This window comes from Diabrotica undecimpunctata, chromosome 9 (genome assembly GCF_040954645.1).
Source record: "Diabrotica undecimpunctata isolate CICGRU chromosome 9, icDiaUnde3, whole genome shotgun sequence".
Taxonomy (NCBI): domain Eukaryota; kingdom Metazoa; phylum Arthropoda; class Insecta; order Coleoptera; family Chrysomelidae; genus Diabrotica; species Diabrotica undecimpunctata.
This window is the reverse complement of record NC_092811.1, coordinates 116,376,867-116,397,645: the sequence shown is the minus strand read 5'-3', so window position 1 is coordinate 116,397,645 and position 20,779 is coordinate 116,376,867. Positions and strand designations below refer to the sequence as shown.

General features: G+C 33.6%; 1 protein-coding gene across 1 annotated transcript in view; it reads left to right on the top strand.

Annotated features, from left to right (window-relative positions):
• The window catches only part of Gyc88E (Guanylyl cyclase at 88E), a 97,993-nt gene extending 77,429 nt beyond the window's left edge, over positions 1-20,564 (top strand). Inside the window, exons 8-14 of the mRNA XM_072544063.1 lie at positions 2,118-2,322; positions 2,450-2,596; positions 7,060-7,192; positions 8,489-8,716; positions 16,233-16,451; positions 16,730-16,920; positions 20,101-20,564. Coding sequence (XP_072400164.1) covers positions 2,118-2,322; positions 2,450-2,596; positions 7,060-7,192; positions 8,489-8,716; positions 16,233-16,451; positions 16,730-16,920; positions 20,101-20,514 — 1,537 coding nt within the window. The 3' untranslated portion in view covers positions 20,515-20,564. The remainder of the gene's footprint in view (positions 1-2,117; positions 2,323-2,449; positions 2,597-7,059; positions 7,193-8,488; positions 8,717-16,232; positions 16,452-16,729; positions 16,921-20,100) is intronic.
• Positions 20,565-20,779: the final 215 nt, after the last annotated feature.

Genomic DNA, 20,779 nt, shown 5'->3' with positions numbered 1-20,779 from the left:
ACCGTATATAAAATCCTATCAAAATCCATACAAGATAAGCTAGAAAAAGAGGTTGAAAATATAATAGGCGAATATCAGTGCGGATTTAGACGAGGGATAAGCACAACGGACCAAGTAATTGTAATCAGAAAATTACAAGTAGAAAGCTATGAACACAACTTACTAAAACGATAGCGCTATTCATCGACTTCCAGCAAGCATACGATAGAATAAAGAGGAAGGAATTAAAAGTGACCTTGAGGAACTGAGAGTTAGCAGAAAGTTGCGTAACATGATACATCTTACGTTAGGGAATACAGAAAACAGGGTCAAAGTAAACAATCATGCATCGGACAAATTTATAGTAAACGAAGGATTAAGGCAGGGCGATCCTTTGTCATCATTACTCTTCAATTTATGCCTACAAAAAATAATGCGAGAAGCGAAAATCAATATAGAAGATACTCCTATATCATAAAAGACACCAAGTTTTGGCATGTACGGATGATGTAGTGTTCCTGGCAAGAGGAAAAAAAGAGCTGCAGGAGATAGTACAGAGAATAGTAAAAGCAGCAAAGAAAGTGGGACTTTACATAAATGAAACTAAAACAAAATGTATGCAGTGGACAGATGATCAGTTCAGGGATGGACAAAAGTTTAAAGTAGAAGTAGAAGAAGGATCATCATGCGACTTCAAAATGGTAGGAAGATTTACATACCTAGGTGCAATAATACCACGTAAATCTAACATTATCTAATAATAAAGAAGAAATACCAGCTAGATTAATGGCAGGCAATAGAAGTGTATATGCTCTTAGTGGAATGTTGTAAAGCAAGTCAAGAAAGGCAAAAATACAGTTATACAAAACAACTATACAACCAATAGTAACATACTGCAGTGAGACATGGACAATGACAAAAAATTAACCAAATTTACTGGAGATATGGGAAAGGAAAATCTGAGGAAGATATATGGAGGAATAATAAGGGGCGGTTTATGGATAAGAAGATCAAATAATGAGTTAAAGGAATTATATAATCAACCTAATATAATAGGAGTCACAGGATGTCATAAAGTCACAGAGACTAAGATGGCGAGTTCACCTAGAAAGGATGACGAAAACGAGGACTCCAAAAAGGGTACTAAATAGCTTCAAAAAAGAGAAAAGGAAGGCCAAAAAATAGATGGAATCAAGAGGTAGAAAAAGATATGGAAAAAATTGGACTAGAAGAGCAGAAAAGAAAAATGAAGAAAAAGAAGGAATGGAGAAAAATCACATATCGAGCCAAAGAAGATCTCAGTACATAAAGAAAATCGAAAATGAAGAAAGAACAAACTTTTTAAGCCATGGGGCTCTAAGGCCTTTAGTGCTATTGTATATATATACTACAAGGCTAATTATAAATTTGCTATTTCAGTTGTTAATTTTATGACCAATTGTTGTGGGGGCCAAGTTTTCAACATTTTTTTAAACACCAACTCTATCAGATATTAAAACGATGTCATCGGCATATCTTAGGTGGTTCAGATTCTCTTCATTTATATTAATTCCCATATAATCAATCCTTTCCATTCGTTTGAATATATATTCAAAAACAGCTGTAAATAATTTCTGAGAGGTAGTATCACCCTGTCTAATTTTATAAAGTCTTATTGTCTTCATGGAGTCAAATACAAGCTATACGTGTTTTGTATGATATCAAATGACTTTCGTAGTCTACAAATATAAGAAAAAAGACTTGTTGTATTCTGTGCACTTTTATATTTTATTAACAGAGTTTTTTTGGCTATATTCCGCTCTAGATATACAACAGACGTTAAAGACATGGAACATTTGTTTCACATCTGGAGCGGAACTCAGTTTGTTTGCAATTATATCACTAGTGGTTACAAGGTGCCTGAAATGTCTTATTGCGAATCATTTTAAACAATAAACCTAACGCTATATGCATGCTTTTTTTCTAAAGTAAACTTCTACTGTCAATAAAGTTTTCGAAAGTGTGAAACTGCTAGAACACTGGCACTGGGATATACATAAATCGAAATATTATTATCGTTAAGATTTTTTATCGTTACAATACATTATTATAATTATTTACGAAATGTTAGCTTCATGCACGTGTACTTTTCTGTTTAGGGACCTGATGTTAGCTGGTACTCAACAGTCAGTAGAACTTAAGTTAGCGTTAGATCAAGAACAATTAAAAAGTAAGAAATTAGAGGAGTCAATGCGGAAATTGGACGAAGAAATGACAAGAACGGATGAATTGTTATATCAGATGATTCCCAAACAAGTAGCTGATCGGTTACGGAAAGGGGAGAATCCTATAGATACATGTGAGGTAAGATTTTTCTTTGAGCAATATAAATTAATAATAAAGGAAGTAAAATATAATAGGAAATAACATTGGTGACTTTTAGTACTTACTTACTAGCACTTACTTATTTAATTTTATACTTTTATTTTAGATGTTCGACAGTGTTTCGATACTTTTCTCAGATGTCGTGACATTTACTGAAATATGTAGCAGAATTACTCCTATGGAAGTAGTATCAATGCTCAACGGGATGTACTCCATTTTTGACAAATTAACAGAAAGAAACAGTGTATATAAAGTAAGTCAGTAAAGCCAACGAAGTTGCTGTATCTACTTTCTGACAGTAATGCATCCTATTTCTAAACTCTTGCCGTACTCGTTCAAATGTGTCGACGGAAATTGCCCTACATTTTTCAACAATTCGTTGTCTCGAAATGTCAATATTGTCGGGTGCTGTAGCGTAAACTTTAGATTTCAAGTATCCTCACAGAAAAAAATCTAATGGTATGAGTTCCGGTGACCGAGCTGACCATTCTGTCGTACCTCGTTGTCCAATCCATCTACCACGATATTCGTCATCTAGGTAAAGTCTTACTGCACCATAATGGTTGCAGGAGCACCATCTTTTTGGAACTTTATTTCCAAGTTTGTATTAAAAAACACAGGCTTAACTATGTGGTTTCCCAAAATACCTGCCCAAACATTTATTTTTTTTGGAAATTGAGTATGTGTTTCACAAAAGACCTGAGAATTTGTGTCACTCCAATACTTCACATTGTGTGTGTTAACATTTCCATTGAGAGAAAAAGTACTGTTTAAACTTCTGAAAAAGCTTCCTCAAATAAGCTCTCGATGTAGGCGATCGGAGTACCTCTCATTAAAAAGATGTTGCGCTGCATGGAAATTATTTCCACATTCACCAATTATTAACACAGTTTGCTACTTTGTCGGCTACAGTACGTACCATTCTGCCTTTGTAAAAATTTAAACGTCTCGTTAAACAATAATGAAACTAAATATTAACTAAGAACAACTAACTAAAAACAACTTGACTAAATTAAGCAGAAACAGAAACTAAATATTGAGCTATAAACGCTTTTGCAAAGTAAAAAACACCTAGAGAATTGACAAACGTCAACTTTTTTGGCAAATAACCAAAGACGGACGTTAGAATTTTTATTAATTAAATGTCAAACTAGAATTTTAGTATTTATTTAATATATTCGACAAAATTATCTTAAATCTAAACAAAATTAGTAGGATTAGTAGGAAACCAGAGGCGGAGTTTTTAATATTTAATAATAAAATGCGAAACTACAATTTTAGTATTTGTTTAATTTATTCATGAAAATCAGCTTAAACTCAAATAAAATTAGTATGGTAGAATGGGTACTTTTAATACCTTTTAAACGAGGCATCACTTGCTATAAGGTTCTATTTAAAATTATCTGTTCCAGTGGCGCTGTAACGTCATCTGTCACTATTACGTCACTTCTTATTACTAGTTAAGAAGCCTACGTCTGTTTATTACCTCCTTTTAAATTTCACTATTATAAGTATAACCGTTCAAAAGATACGAGGGGGGAACGGACTTTTGACTAGCACTAGTATATTAAACAACCAATATTTTGTATAATTTCTATATAAAATACAATAGTCACAGTACCAATTTTGCCGAAATTAATTTTACGAAACTTAATAGATAAATACTTAATCATTTGAACCATGGAAGTGAACTAGTATTTAATTAAAAGGATTTTTTGACCTCGGAAATGAACTAGTGTGCACCGAATAGAATTTACCACTTCAGTTGACTGGTCGCTGTGAAATTTCCAATGTTAGAGACTAGCAAAAAATATACAGGGTATTTTGTTTAAAATAAGAAAGTTCATTAGATTTTCAGAAAAATTGAAGATCTGACAACAATGTAAATACCACCATAATATCAACCGCATCACAGAGCCCTTACACATCAAAATCTATAAAAATACATTAAACTCACTCCATCTGGGCAGTTGATGACTGGATTGAGTAACTCATCAGCTATCAGTGTATGAAACTGCAGTGAGAAAAGAGACCAGTCAATAAATATATATAGAGTTCACCAAAATATCGACAAATGAATGGGAAAGACATTTCAAAAAACTTTTTGAAAGTCTATCAAAATGAATAACAGTTGGAGGATGCCGAAAACACAACTACTAATAAATTGGAAATAGTCAAAATGAATAAAACGACGCTATCTAAACTCCTTCTCCTCCTCCTAAGTGCCTTCGCTGTTGAGGTTGGCGATCAATATGGCAAATTTCTCTCTGTTCTGGGCTTGATGAATTAATTCATTTCCTTTTGTGTGGGTCCAATCTCTGATGTTTGGTAGACAAGATTTTTTCTTACGTCCTATGCCCCTTTTACCTTCAATCTTGCCTTCTAATATTACCTGCAGCTGCTCAAATTCCCTATGGCGCATTATGTGTCCTAGATGACGTCTTTCTAATTTTGATAGTATTGACCAGATGAGGGCGTGTGTTCATTGCTCTCAGTACTTCTTCATTCGTAGTTCTGCTGGTCCAGCTTATTCTTAGCATTCGGCGGTACATCCATATTTCAAATGAATTTAATTTGTTGACGTCATACTGTTTTAATGTCCAGGTCTCACAGCCATATAGTAATAGAGACCACATATAACACTTTAGTGTTCTTAATCTTATTGAGACTGGTAGCTTGGGGTTACAAAGCATTTTACGCCTATTCATGAAACCAGATCTTGCTATTTCAATGCGTCTTCTATTTCTTTTGAGTGATCTAGTTGACTATTTAGTTCTCTGCCCAGGTATATGAAGCTTTGGGAACTCTGAAGGGTGATACCATTTATTTGTATGTTAGGTGTAACTTATTCATGGGGGTTTTTGTGGAATACCAGAATTTTGGTTTTGGCAAAGTTCATGTCCAAGCCCAGCCTGTGAGTTTCTTCTGATAATATGTCCATCAATATTGATCTATCTAAACTAAAAAATCGAAAAGCGCCAGAGTTTTAAACTTAATAAAATATAGAAATCTTATTCATCTACCCTACTCCTTAAACAATAATATTGGACGTAATAAGAGAATTTGTACCTTTCTTCTTCTTCTTGTAGTGCCTATCCTTTTCGGATGTTGGCGACCTTCATATGACAATTTGTATATATGACAATATTTATGGTTTTTCAGCCAGGAAATCCTTCGCCTTCCTGGTCACCGTTTTCCTTCTACTTTGCCTTGTAGAATTAATGTAGCAACCCATATTTTTCGCTGTTCCTCATGATGTGACCGAGGTATTTGATTTTGGCTGTTTTTATTGTGGTTAACAAATCTTTGTTTTTTTGCATTCTTAATTAAACGTCCTGATTAGTAACGTGGTCGGTATATGATATCTTCAGGATTCGACGATAAAGCCACATTTTGAAAGCCTCAATTTTCTTACAGGTAGCGATTGTGAGAGTCCACGACTGAACTCCGTACAATAGTATAGGAAAGATATAACATCGTAGTAACCTGATTTTTATGGGTATTGATAAATCATGGCATTTTAATAGTTTAGCCATTTTTTGAAATGCAGATCTTGCTTTCTCTCTTCTACATTTTATTTCTAGGGAATGGCCCCAATTTTCATTGACGTTCGTACCAAGGTAGGTGTATGTTTTAATTTTTTCTATTGGTTGACCATCCACACTGATTCCTTCAATTTGCTGTGCCTTCTTAGAGATCATCATATATTTTGTTTAACTAATGGTCAGTAAAAGTCCATATCTCTGACTCACTTCTGTGATTCTAGTGATTAACTCCTGGAGGACTTCATAACTGTCAGTAAATCTGTCATCCGCGTATCTGATGCTATCGATAAATTCTCCGTTAATTCGAATTCCGGCTTCAACATTCTATACTACTTCTTAAAAGATCTCCTTAAAGCATATGTTGAATAGCAAGGGTGATAGTATACATCCCTGTCGGACCTCACGTTTGATATCATCGGATTTTCCTGCCTCTGCACGGATAGACGATGTCTAATTCCAGTAAAGGTTGCGAATAATTCTTAGATCACAGATGTTTATTCCAATATTCGTTAATATCTTCATCAGCTTGTTGTGTTTTACTGTATCGAACGATTTATGGTAATCAATGAAGCATTCAACTATCGCAATTCACATTTCTACATCGTTAAAATAGCACTTGTATGCTAAAGAGAGCCTCTCTGCGTTCCAAAAACTAAACTGTGTACAGCTGATTATTTCTTTGCTTAGTTCATATATCCTTTAATGTATAATTTTTAGAAATAACTTTAAAATGTGGCTCATTAAGCTGATGGTCCGGAAATCATTGCAGGATACGGAGTTTGTTTTCTTTGGTAGAGCAATAAACGTTGACTTCAGCCATGATCTTGGTATTACTTCAATTAAATTAATATACGTCATTGAATATTTTTGTACAGTCGTTGAGTATCGTCGATGTTAAATAGCTTTATGAGTTCAGTATATGCATTGTCAGGTCCAGGCGCCTTGCCATCTTTTATTTGTGATATTGCTTTTTTTTCACTTCATCTAATGTTATTGGTAAGTGGTCATTACATATGTAGGACGGAGGTTGTTCGGACCTATCATCATCAAAGAGTTCTTGTATGTATTTAGTCCATAGGCATATTTTTGATTTTTATCTGTGATGATGTTCCCCTGTTCATCTTGCATATCTTTCTTAATAATTCAATATTTATAATAATACTACTTTCAGGTAGAAACCATTGGCGATGCCTATATGGTTGTAAGTGGTGCGCCAGAAAAAGAAGGTAATCATGCCGAAAGAGTTTGTGATATGGCGATGGATATGGTAGAAGCAATTACTAATCTGAAGGATCCTTCAACAGGTATGTACTTTTCACAAATAACAGGTCTGATCTAATCCTATATTAATTAAAGTTCCTATTTTTGGAAGCTTGTAATACTAACCACTATACTACTTTAAGGTATTTTCAAAAATTTCGAAAGGGCTCCATAAACTTATGCTTTTCAGTGTATTCGTTTTACAAACAACAGGAAAATGGGATATTGGTTTCTATTCTTGCTATAACTACTGAGCATTAAAAAGGGGCCAACAGATCTGTGTACTTTAGAAAAGCGGTATTAGCATATTTTCAATAGAGTTCAACCATATTCAAAGATATTAAAATCATAAATATCACAAACACCCAGGTGTAATACTCAAATAATTAAAAAAAATCTAGTTGTCATCTAGAGCCCATACTAAGACATCGGCTCAGGGTCAGCAACCCTCCAAATCGGGAGTCTCACGTTTCCATGCAGAGCATATGTTAAAAACTTTAACATCACACAACTTATTAACAAAGATGTAATAAATAATAAATTTTGTACCATAGTGGCTTGACTAATGTCATCCTAATAATTTTGGCTTCACAACCCAGCGTGGGTCCTAGCCTCCTTAAGAATTTCTCTCAAGTCGTCCCTATCCATCGCCTTCTCCGCCAAGCACGTATTCCCATATTTCTCATGTCTTCATCGATGTTTGCAAGTAACCTTGTCCTGGGTCTTCCTCTTCTTCTCTGACCAATGGGTCTATCAAGCAGAGTTTTCCTAGCTGGGTCAGTTTATTCCATCCACATTATATGGCCTATCCACCTCAGACGTTATATCTGAATATGTTTTACGATATCTGGTTCCTGGTATATTCTATAAAGTTCGAAGTTGTATGGTCTTTTCCACACTCCAGTGTCATTCACTGCTCCGTAGATTCGCCCTTAGTCCTTACTTTTCTTTTAAAACATCTATTTTTTCATTACTTTTTGTTACAGTTCAGGTCTTTGATCCATATGTTAGGAATGGGCGTATTATTGTTTTGTATAGTTTTATTTTTGTCTTTCTCGATATAATTGTGGAGTTAAGGAGGAGATTTAATTCAAAATAGCATCTGTTGACCGTGCAAATTCTGCAACTTATCGCTGCGGTAGTATTATTTTTAGTGTTAAGGAGCGTGCGCAGGAATACAATTTCGTTCACTGCTTCGATGACGTCATTTTCTGTAACAAGTGGTGGTAGAATTTGTAGTTGCGTGCTTATTTTCATACTACTTACCTATAGCATATATTTTATATATTTATACATGAATGAAGTAAAAGTTTGTACATTTAGATTTTATTGTATTCTAGGTCAACATCTCCGTATTCGTGTTGGAGTTCATTCGGGAGCAGTAGTTGCAGGAATAGTTGGTTTAAAAATGCCAAGATATTGTTTATTCGGTGATAGTGTTAATACAGCATCAAGGATGGAATCGACAAGTGAAGCTATGAAAGTGCACATATCTCAATACACGAGGGAACTTTTACCGTCTAGTTATAAAGTTACCGAAAGGGGAGAAATACAAATAAAAGGAAAAGGTAATGAGATCACCGAAATAAAACAATTTTTTATGAATTTTGTAAATTTTATTTAATGTTCGGTGTTTTCTATATTTTATTCCTTCAAACAATTATAGCAAACTTATAATTATGTATTTCATGTAGATCAGACAAGAATTATCTTTCTGTCGTAACTTATTCTGACTTGGTTATTGATAAAACACATAGGTGGAATTCCGGTAGTTTTTCTAGTACCCAGTAAGATGTAATGAGTACCTTTACATTAACAACGTGATAAGTCTTATGGTTCTTTCACTAAAATCATTTCTAAGAAACCTACAATATGGTCTACGGAAATGGAAGCCAATTTAGTTTCAGAAAATGTATAGGCACCAGATATACTTTATTCACACTGCAAACATTAATGAAAAAACTCTCGTTCTGCAGAGAAATATCTTCGCATGTTTTATAGATGATGAGAAGATACTCCATTACGTAAAGTACGACAAAATTATAAATCTACTCAAACTATAGTGTATTTTTATGTATGAGAGAGTAATAAAACAATAAATTATGTATGCAAATCCCTAAACTGTTGATACGGGTGACCCAATGAAAAACAGATATTTGTCAACAAGTTTACAGAAGTGTTTAGGAAAACAATTTGAAATTGAGTATGACCACCAGGTATAAAGGTTGGAGCAGAATAGAATACAATAGTTGTGAGGCTTACTAATCCCTAAATAAGGTTGCCAGTGTCGGAGTGATGGAGGTTAACAGGTACTAATGAATTTGCAAGAAATGTAAGATGTTTATTTTATTGGTTATATATAACCAATAAAAGTTTAATAAGTACCTACCTATTTGCAAAATAAAGTTTAATTCTTTAGATAAAATAAAACGTTTTATTTTATCTATTTGCAAAATAAAGTTTAATTCTTTGCCTATTTGCAAAATAAAGTTTAATTCTTTAGATAAAATAAAACGTTTTATTTTATCTAAAATGAGTGCATTCCACGAAGTAAGGGTTTCAACAATCAAACATTTAATTCTTTAATTCCAGGAATCTACGACAGTAATTGACTAGATAATTACCTTCTAAACTTATTCCACAGAAAATGTGATAGTGGGTTTTTCCATTTTGTATATAGGAAGGTCCAAGTGGCGTATTCAAAATTCTTAACAGTTCACTAAAAGTAGGTACTTCAGTTGCAAGGTGCAGTTTATTGTGTATACTAGTGTTATGGAAAATTTGGAAGTGCCGTGTAAACGCCGAAAAATTGGTCCTCTAACAGTTAATGAAAAAACATTAATATTTAATTGTTTTAAATCATTTACAGACAAACGTTTATGTGAAAGTGTTGATGAGACCGTTAAGTTAGTTAGCAGTACACTTGGTGTTGGGAAATCTACGATTTACAGAGTTATTAAAGAAGAGAAATGTGGTAGTTTTCAAATGCCACGTAATACTCCAGGGAAACCAAAATTTCAAATAGAATATCATTTTAAAGAAGGACTTCGACGGAAAGTGCATGAATTCTTCTTTAGACAAGAATTTCCAACATTGGATAAAGTTCTTGTCTCAGTTCGAGATGATAAGGATTACCCAGAAATGAGTCGAAGTACGTTATGGAAACTTTTAAAAGAAATAGGCTTCCGCTGGAAAAAGAATCCCAGAAAGTCTATTTTATTAGAAAGAAGCGATATTGTCATATGGAGAAGACATTTTCTAAGAACCATAAAGGAAATGAGAAACCAAAAAAGAAAAATATTTTATCTTGATGAAACATAGATCAACGAGGGTCATACACCAAATAAATTTTGGCAGGATGAAACTGTTACAAGTCAAAGGCACGCTTTTGTAAATAACTTATCTACTGGTTTAAACCCACCATCAGGAAAGGGACGCAGGCTGATAATAGTACACATTGGCAGTTCAGACGGTTTTGTTGAAGGTGGTTTATTAACTTTTGAATCAACTCGTACCGGTGACTACCATGAAGACATGAACGCTGATGTCTTTCAAGAATGGTTCGAACAAATGATAGATCTTCTTCCTAAGAACTGTGTAATAGTAATGGATAATGCAAGTTATCACTCCAGACTTATAGAAGGACTGCCCACAACCAAGTGGTTAAAAAAAGACTTGCAGAATTGGCTGAGTTCAAAAAATATTACGTACCATCCCGGATCTATAAGAAAGGAACTTTATTCGTTGTGTGCCCTTCATAAAGAAAAATTTAAAAAATACGAAATTGATGAAATTGCCAAAAATCGTGGAATGACAGTACTTAGATCCCCACCATATCATTGTGAATTAAATCCGATTGAACTGGTATGGGCACAGATAAAGAGTGAAGTTTCAAGAAAAAATACCACTTTTAAAATTCATGATGTTAAACAGTTGTTTTTGGAGGCCGTAAATAATGTAAAACCTGAAAACTGGGAAAAGGCAGTAAATCACACTATTAAAGAAGAGGAAACAATGTGGAAGCTGGACAATATTACTGATAAAATGATCGAGCCAGTTATTATAAATCTTGGTTCTGAAAGTTCATCTTCTGAATCTGATTTGGATTTGTAACAAGTAGCTGTAAGTTTTATATTAATATTTTTATTCATCTGTTTAACATACCTTAGACGGTTTTAAAAACTCTTTTTCTCTTTTGTAATTTTTAAAAATTAAAAAAAATGTGAATTTTTTAAAACCCTTTTTAATGTAGGCCAATCAGTTCTAATATAGTGTGTGATAAAAGAGGTCACTTTTGTTTACATACACATAACACTTTATAACACTGAAATAATTCATTTATTTTTTACAATTATTCAAAGTAATTTTTCAATTAATCTTGAGCACGCCCATGGTGTGGTCGGAGCTACCAGTTAAAATTATGCTAATTACTCTCTCGTTCATAAAAATAAACTATAATTGGGTTAGATGGTAAAGACATAAGAATTATTAATTACTTGTACTCAAACTAGTCAGATCACATAAAAGTCGGAAATATGGCAACATCAAATATTCTAATTCTCAAAGGAGTCAGACAGGGATGTATACTGTCATTACTCCTGTTTGATTTATACTCACAATCTATTTTCCAAGAGGCCTTAGACCAGTGATTCTCAAGGCGCCTCTAGAGGGCGCGCTAGTACTAATGGGGGGGGGGGGGATGGGGCGTGAGTATATCCGAAAAAAAAAACACCAACAACATTGACTAAAATTAGAGCAAAACAAAATTCTGACAAAATAAAATACACATGAACACTGACATAATATAATAGGTACACTTACGAGAAGTACGGTATTGGTACTACTTATGAAGTTATCAATACTAAATTATAAACAAGTTTAATATATATTAGTGACTTCCTTGAGCCTGTTTTTCAGGGCAAAGTTCAAAACAGGGTGTAACATTAGAAATAGACGCTCTTATGTAGTTATTCGTCTATATTTAGCAGCGATCTATATTTGGTCTTCAAAGCAGCCACCGCGGAAAATCCTGTTTCGCAATGGAAGGATGTTAAAATCGGTACTAGTATACTAAACGCTCTGGGTTTTAGTGCAGAAAACTCATGATTTACTTCTACTCAAAATTCAAAGAGGTATTTATTATTAAACTGTGAAAACAATTTATACGTATTGTTTTTCAATTTTGTAAGTTTTAATATATTCAGCTACATTTCAGCCTGGTCAAGCGGGCCAGGCGCTTGACTCTCATGCGCTTCACTATCGATGGTTAACTGGATGTGCGTTCAAGCCCTGGCTTGGTGTACAGAAAAATAAAAAAAGGCTAACGCAGCAGTTTAACGCTGCCTTAAACGACATAGAAATAGGAATAAAGGTAAATGGAAAACCTATTAATAACATCCAATATGCTGACGACACAGTCCTCCTTGCCAATGATAAGAAAAAGTTACAGTTCTTAATAAATAAAGTCAGTAACATAATTTAAAACTAGAGTCTTAAAATAAGTATAAAGAAAACAAAATTTTTGGTCCTCAGCAAACGTCATATATACAACGTCAAAGTACGTATACTCGTAGTAAGTCAGGATAGAGAAAGGATAAAGGTATTTACGTACTTAAGATGCTTGGGATAAATGGGATTCTTATAATTAAATCAAAATAAGAATCAGAATAACCAGGAGTACGTTCTTCAAAATGTACTTCAAACTCTTGTAAGGAGTTGAGGGATGGATGTTAAAGGCAACAACCATATCACGTCTACATTCGGTTGAGATTTGGTTGTACAGGCGGTTATTGAAAATACCATTCATCGAGAGAGTATGAAATGATCGAGTGTTGAAACAAATGCATAAGGACACGGAACGATCCAACAGTTAATTAAAGAAAAGCAGCTTATTTTGGCCATAACTTTAGAAACGATAAGTATGGTTCTCTGCAGGTGATTGTTGAAGAAAAGATCAAAGACGAGGCATTGGACGAGAGAAGTTCTCTTCGCTGTAAAATTTACGCCATCGGCTAGATATCTGACAAACCAGCACAATTATACAATTACCATAAGATAGAGAAGAATTTCAGTTGAGGGTAGCCAAGCGAGGGTCCTCAATCCATCTTTAACTAGGTGGTTTTTAGTTATCTGCTTATTGCATAGTTTTACACTAACTACAACTAGGGATTTTTAAAAGACTTTGACATATTTCTCTTAGTATACCAGACTGTCAAATGTTTATAGAAATGTTACTTCTACTTTAAGTTCCAAAAAAAAAATCATTATTTCGAAAATTAAAAGTTACAATTTTGAAAATACTACCAACTACTACATTTAAAGATTTAAAATTTACTATTGAAACATAATAATTACAATAATAATAAAAATATTGATTTCTTCCTTTTTATAACTTCGGACATAGGAATCTGCTGAGTCTCAATAGTAGGGGAGCTTATGGCTACATTTCTCCTCTCTCCATTGGTTGGGACTTCGTCCTCGAAGTTTTGGTTACTTCAGCTATCAGCTCGTCCAATATCTGGATCTGGGTAGGATGTAATTTTTCTCCAAATATGATTTTGGAAATTCGTTTTCTTTTCCTAATTAGGAAGATTATTATTAAGAAAACTAAAATGGTTAAAAATATTACAACAGAAGTGGTGCTCAGTCCTATGGGTACTATCGGGGTAGTACGTCTATGGTATCTAGTGGTTGGATTTGACCATGTGTTTCTAGGATTGTTAATTTTTCGATTTTCATTTCATGGTCTGGTATTAATTTTATTGGAACAATTTTTGGAATGGAAATGTCTTGTTTTTTATTAAATTGGATACCTTTAATCCTTATTGGTACATCTGTCGTCAAGAGGCTGGGCTGGTTGAATTGATTTCTATCTGCTGGATTCTCATCGGGTGAACTGGGTATATCTAGCCATATGCCTTTGCTGGTCTCCTGGGAAAAGTTCTCTGTGATTAATGTTTTTGTGCAATTATCTACACTGGATACATTGGGATTGTACAAGGTTGGAACAGACTATGTTGTCGCCTTGTCCTATACAAGCATCGAACCATTTATTATTTGTATAGTAGCTTGCAGGTGGCAAAATCATAACATAATCTTTGTTTGGAATAGGGTAGATTTTATAGGTAGTGTAGGGAATTTCATAGAGTATAGGAATTTTAATTATTATGAGCATTGTATTTGAAGTTACACAAACTAAAGTTTTTATTGACTCTATAAGTTCATAACGGTGTTCATTATTATTGGGGATTGAATTTGTGTGATACATTGTGAGAAGGTTTTCTTTAAGGTCTATTATTTCCTTTAAAGTGAATAATTCTATATTAGAGATATTTAGCTCAGAGTAATGGTTCTAATAAGTTTCATTAGAAATTCGTTTATATTTTGGAGATTTATTATCTCATTGTGTAGAATAATATAGCTGTCAAAATCAGCTGATAATTTGTTAAGTGCAGATATGAGAATTGAACTATCAGAATTTAGTTTTTCTAAAAGTTTATCGAATCTCGTGTTAAAAGAGTTTCCATAAGATATTTGGTTATTAAATTTTTTAATAATTTTATTTTGTTTATTTTCTATAGAGATTTAGTGTGATTTTAATAAGTCTAAGTCAGAGTCGTCAGGATTTCCAGTCACGTATTTGATGGCTGACAGGCAACGGTGGGGGAAATCTTTTTTGGACATCTACGTCACGGAATAAGACACGAAGCCTTAACCACCGTTCCAGAGAGGTGGTCTTGCCACTCAATAAATAACTAAAATAAAAAAAAATAAAAATTTATAAATAACCATACCTATTACCGTAAATCAGAAAATGTTTAGACGTTAGGGCAAAAACTAATAAATAATATTAAGTATAAATTTCAGATCCCTGGTTCAATTTCCTCCTCTGTCCTCCTACTCCTTTTTCTTCATCACCCCAGAAATTAGACAGTGTACTTCTCTCCATTCTTTCTCTCCTCTCAACATTATGTTAACAATGTTTTTTTCATCCACCTAGAAAATTAAAAAGTCCACGTTTCTGTTTACGAGTGATTTTGTGTAGATCGTCTTTCATTTGTTCTTGTATGTCGGTGTATTGGGAATACAGTAGCGAGAGAGGTGCATTTTTTAAGTGATCTCTGAAATAGCGTGTCGGAATATCGTCAATATTGTCGGATAGTTTGTCTAGTGGTATGTGAAGAAAGTGTCTGTGGTAGTGAGAGATTTCTCTCGATTTGTTTATCTCTTCAGCATAATAACCATTATTCGGAATCTCCTGAATACTGAGTGGATGGACCAGGGCAAGGATTGTTGCAAGGATGATCGTGATTGATTTCCAATACATTTTTGTCTTTTACCAGGTTCTTCAGGATTTCATCGAACTATTGTAGACCAGGAAACGACTAAGTTTCTGTATGAAATATCCTGTTCGCAGCGCCAGAAATGTTTTTTCTACGTTAAGTTCCCAAAAAAATCTTTATTTCGAAAATTAAAAGTTACAATTTTTAAAATACTACAAACTACTATAGATTTAAAATTGACTATTGAAACATAATAATTACAATAATAATAAAAATATTGATTTCTTCCTTTTTATAACTTCGGACATCGGAATCTACTGAGTCTCAATAGTAGGGGAGCTTACGGCTACATTTCTATATTTATGTTTAGGTAATTAAACTAATTCTTATATTGGCCTATCAGGACTCCTCAGAGCGACTATAAATAGTCGCTCTAAGGAGTCCTGATATGACGAAATGCGTACAAGCAAATAGTAGAAGCACTGTACTAAAACTAACTCTTAGCTGTCCTTTCTATATTTTTATTTACCCACATTTTGAGTATAAGAAATTAGTTTGCGAAAGGTTCTTGCCTAGATGAATTGATGTGTTGTGGAATGCAAGTTAAGATTCTTCATATCAGTCCATTCATTTTCTGTTTACTCTAAAAATTGTAGTAGGCACAGATTTGGGCAATTATCTGAATTTTGGTTTCGAAAACTAAGAAATCTTTCGACTGTTAATTCTTACTTATAGTTCGAAGGTTCGAACGCAACTGTGGTTATTTATAGTTTTTCGTTCAGTACAGTATTTAATTTTTTAGGAACAATGAAAACCTACTGGTTAGAAGAAAAGGAATATTGGTCGCCTAGTACAAGGACGGAAAATTCCGAACCAGACACAAGGAACGTTCTTAAACCAATACATCAGAGTAACTCAATAGGAGCGGTACAGGATATAGCTCGAGCGGCATTGTACTCACCAATAACGTTTAAAGATGTAGCTAGAAGAAGTATAACCAGCTCTCCTATTAAAGCGAAAGGTAAGTAATATACATAAGCACATAAGCAAAACTTTCAGATGAGTATGGACAATTCGTTATGAGTAGGCAAAGATCTACAAATATCGATTTCAGAGTGTCCTTGAGACCCAGTAGCGCCGTATGTTGGAAAATAAAATAAAAAATAAAAAAAATGTTACAAATTTTTCTTCATAATATCATTTTTACAATGATTATATTTTTGATAATAATTGCTACTACTCCACCTGCCTTGACAAGCTGCTTATCTAGTTAGGTCGCTAATGTACAATAAATTTCAGGACAACGATCAAATTCAGCCGGAGCTGTTTGTACTAGCTGCGATCCTGCTGACATTTTTGGTTCGCTAGTCCTAGACGATGCTGAATCAGATGAGAAGTCTCAAAATTCTCAAGTAACGCTTCCTTGTACGTTTAGACACAGAAGTACCACCGGTCCTTCTACTATCGGCTTTTCAGTGGAAAAGGATGAGGTAAGACTTTTGAAATATTTCTTTCTCGAATAATATACTTATATCTACCCGTAAATAATTTTAGTGTACTCATTTTATATATCACTACTCCAGTCGTTAAATTGTCGAAAATGTCACTGAACCTCAACAAATCATGCGAAGAAGTATTTAACAATTTTTTTTTGTATTTTGAGAAAGATTTCCGAAGTGGAAATGATTTTCAAATTTAACTAAATTCCCATTCTCTATTAGTTTGCTGACAGATAAAATGTTAGTTGTAAGTTCGGAACATAAAACTAGAATATTAAAATTATTCTCACCAACAACAGTTGTTTAATCCAAATCACCTGAACTCTTTACTTTGGCTGTATTCTTGTTAGTAACTATATTGTCACCTGTATCACTTACTCTTTTGTTAGTAATCCAGTCATTTACGCCATCATTACTTCTTCTGTGATTTGCAAACCGTCTTTTGTGATTGGTTCTGTTACTACTACCAAAGAATATAGACGCTTCTATAGCTTATATAGCGTCTATATTCTTTGCTACTACCACTTGCATATGCACTACCAGTATTACCAACGTCACTTTCCATGTCCAACAGTTTTGTTTTGATTGAATCGGTAGAAATAACCATTCCCGAATTTTGTACCGCCATTATCATTGGTGAAAAACGATCAGAAAATCCCTCCAAAAGTAGCGAACCTATCCACTCATCGTCAATTTTATAACCAGTTTCACTCAATTTTGTCCTTTTTCAACTATTTGGTTTACATAACTTGCCATTGACTGTAATCTTCCAATCGCGTTGAAATTAGACTTCTCAATAAACTGATTTTTTTCAAGTACCCTGAGTCATCAAACAACTTTTTTAAGGCGTTCCAAATTTCTTTTGCGGTTTGTGACTATTTTATATGTATATATAACGATATATCAAGCAAAAGAACTGATTTGGCTCTAGCTTTTTCTTGTTTGTCTACTTCGGTTTCAGTTTCGTCTAAACACATGGACCTACCTTCCAGAACAAGATAATTTTGGACCCAATCATCGTAATTTTTCGCGGCCTAATAACTTCGGCACCGTAGACATGTAATTCACTGCCATTTTGAACCTTAACACTCACTAGTATACAATATTTATCTATTTACTGACGGAAAAAATGGTCTGATCCAGTGGCGGATCCAAGGGGGGTCATGACCCCCTCCAAACAAAAATAAATATCAATCAAATAATCCTAAAAAAAAATAATTTAAAACCCATCAACCCTATAAGCAGGAAGTTAAAGAGTTGAAATGATTCAAGAAAATAGGAAGAATTTGAATCCAATAATAAAAACTGTTATTCTTTGTGGTAGACAAAACATTTCTTTGAGAGGGCATAGGAATGATAAAAATATTAAAAGTATTGTAAACATCAATGGTACAAAAAACATGATGGCAATTTTAGAGCATTGCTTCAGTTTAGGATAGCTGCTGGCGATAATGATCTGCTAAAACATTTGGAAACTGCTCCGGCTAATGCTACATTAATTAGTAAGACTACTCAAAATGATATCATTTCTTGATGTAAAGAAGAATGTATCTGCGATATCTATATTTAAATGAGATTAGAAAAGATTTTATTACATTTGTGATCGCCTACGATTCGATTCGAGAAGAAGATGTCGGTTCAGAAGGAGAACACCGTTTAACTGGAGTTGCTTTAGGCCACATTGTTGAAGATTCCGTAAAGAATTTTAATTTAGATTTAAATTTTTGCGTAGGTTTTGGTGTCGACAGTTGCTCAGTAATGGCATCCAAAACGAAAGGTACCGTTAACGAATTAAAAAAATCGGTTGTTGTGTGCGTTGTCCATGTAGCAATTATATTTTTAATAATTCCTTGGCAAGCTCTTCAAAAGTTATATGGAGTAATGCTTCAGGAACTATGAGAAAAGTAGTGGCTTTTGCTAATGCCTCTCCCAAACGACATGATGTTTTTAAAACGGAACTGGGGGCTGCTGTCCAAGGTATTTGTGAGACTCGTTGGGTTGAAAGGCATGAAGGTCATCTTCAGTTCCAGGGCGAATCAATCATCAAAATATACAACGCTCCTAAAACAATTTTTACGTGAAAGGACAGTAAAACGTCAACTGATGCATTTTCATTAATGCAAACTATTAGGAGCCCAGGATTTCTCATTTCAGTAGTTTGTCTTAGTAATGTTTTAGGTACAACTGTATTACTTAGTCGTCTTCTTCAGTCACCAAAATTAGATTTGAAGAAGGCTACTGAGGCTATAGAAGACATTAAATGCATTCTTTAAAATAAAAGATCAAATGCTGAATCAGTTTTTAGCAAACTTTACTATGAAGTAAAGAAAATAGCTGAACAACTAGACATTGAATTGAAGATGCCTCGGATAGTTTCTCGTCAAAACCAACCTGCTAACTCTTGCGAAGAATATTTCCTAAGATCTATTTATTTAACCCTTTTAGACAATATCTTAACTGATTTAAAAGAACGACTTTCACCGAAAGTTAGTTTAAGTTTTAGTTTAAAACTTATTGTTGTACCCTTCTTTGCACCTGTAGGGTATTTGGGTTTTAATAACTTTTCATTGGTTTAATATATCACTTAAAATAGTTAGTGAGAAAATGGTTCCCTTACATGAAGCACAAATCATATCAATCATAAAGCTGCAAAAATCTAAAGCCTATATCAAAATCACCCTCAAGACCCATGACCCCTCCCGAGAAAAATTTCTGGATCCGCCACTGGTCAGGCCACCATAACCTGTTAACCAAAACTTTATTTTGTTTTAAAAGTGAATACAATTTTACAGTTTACATTGTACCAATCTTAACTTCCTGTTAATGTTATATGGCGGTAATATTTAAATTTTGCTTATTGGTATCAATATTTCAATACCTGTATAATCGAAAATAATTTTAAATTACAAACAAAAACGTAACAAAAGAAAACCATGGGTTTTATGCATCCTGTATACAAATAATGTGTTTAACATATTTTGTTGCTAGATTTTTGAGTTTTATTTCACTTTTTAATTATTGTGACACTTTTAAAAAACTAGAGTAAATTTCGCTAAAAAATTTATATTTTTTCACCTGAATTTTGACTTTTTAACAAGAATCTACAGTTTTTTATTTATCACACGGTTACTATTACTATATATATAATATAAGTATATAAATATGTTTCAGGTCAGTATGGTGCTTCCAACAGAACTCGCAATTCCAATGCCCAGTCTCCTATCAAACGATTTAAATAATGAACCCAAAAATCTCTGCAAACCTGAACCAAAGACTCAATATCAAAGTGAACCATCGTATTCGCAGACTTGTGAAAAGCCATCTCTACATCTCAACCTTCATCAATCACTGCAACCTCAAGAACCTAAATACGAGTATGGTAAAGTAATGCATGTATATGCGAAAAAAATGGCTAAAGAAAAAGAATTTCCCACCTCAAAGAGTGAAGCTAGTCTGTGTAAGAAAAAGGAACCACATCACGCGAAAAATAAAAATCATCATCACCACCACCATCAGTGTTGTCCAGGTTTTGGGGATTCTACAAAACACCATCGATATCGAAGCAACGCTTGTATTATTAGCTAGGTTTTAATGTAATCAGTTTTTGATCGATATTAAATAAGTTACTTTTTGTAGTTTTTATTTTATTTATGGTACTGTCAAGCTAGCACTTTCAATAACCAAGGAAAAGCAATAAAAAACAAGAGTATAAAATAAAATAAACCTAGCAGGGATATTTAATTCAAAATATGAAAATAAATTCACATTTAGAGTAATAGGGAAAAGTATTGTACCTTGGGACACTTCTATTTTAATTAGACTTGCAATTATTTCACTGTTTAACGTGTTG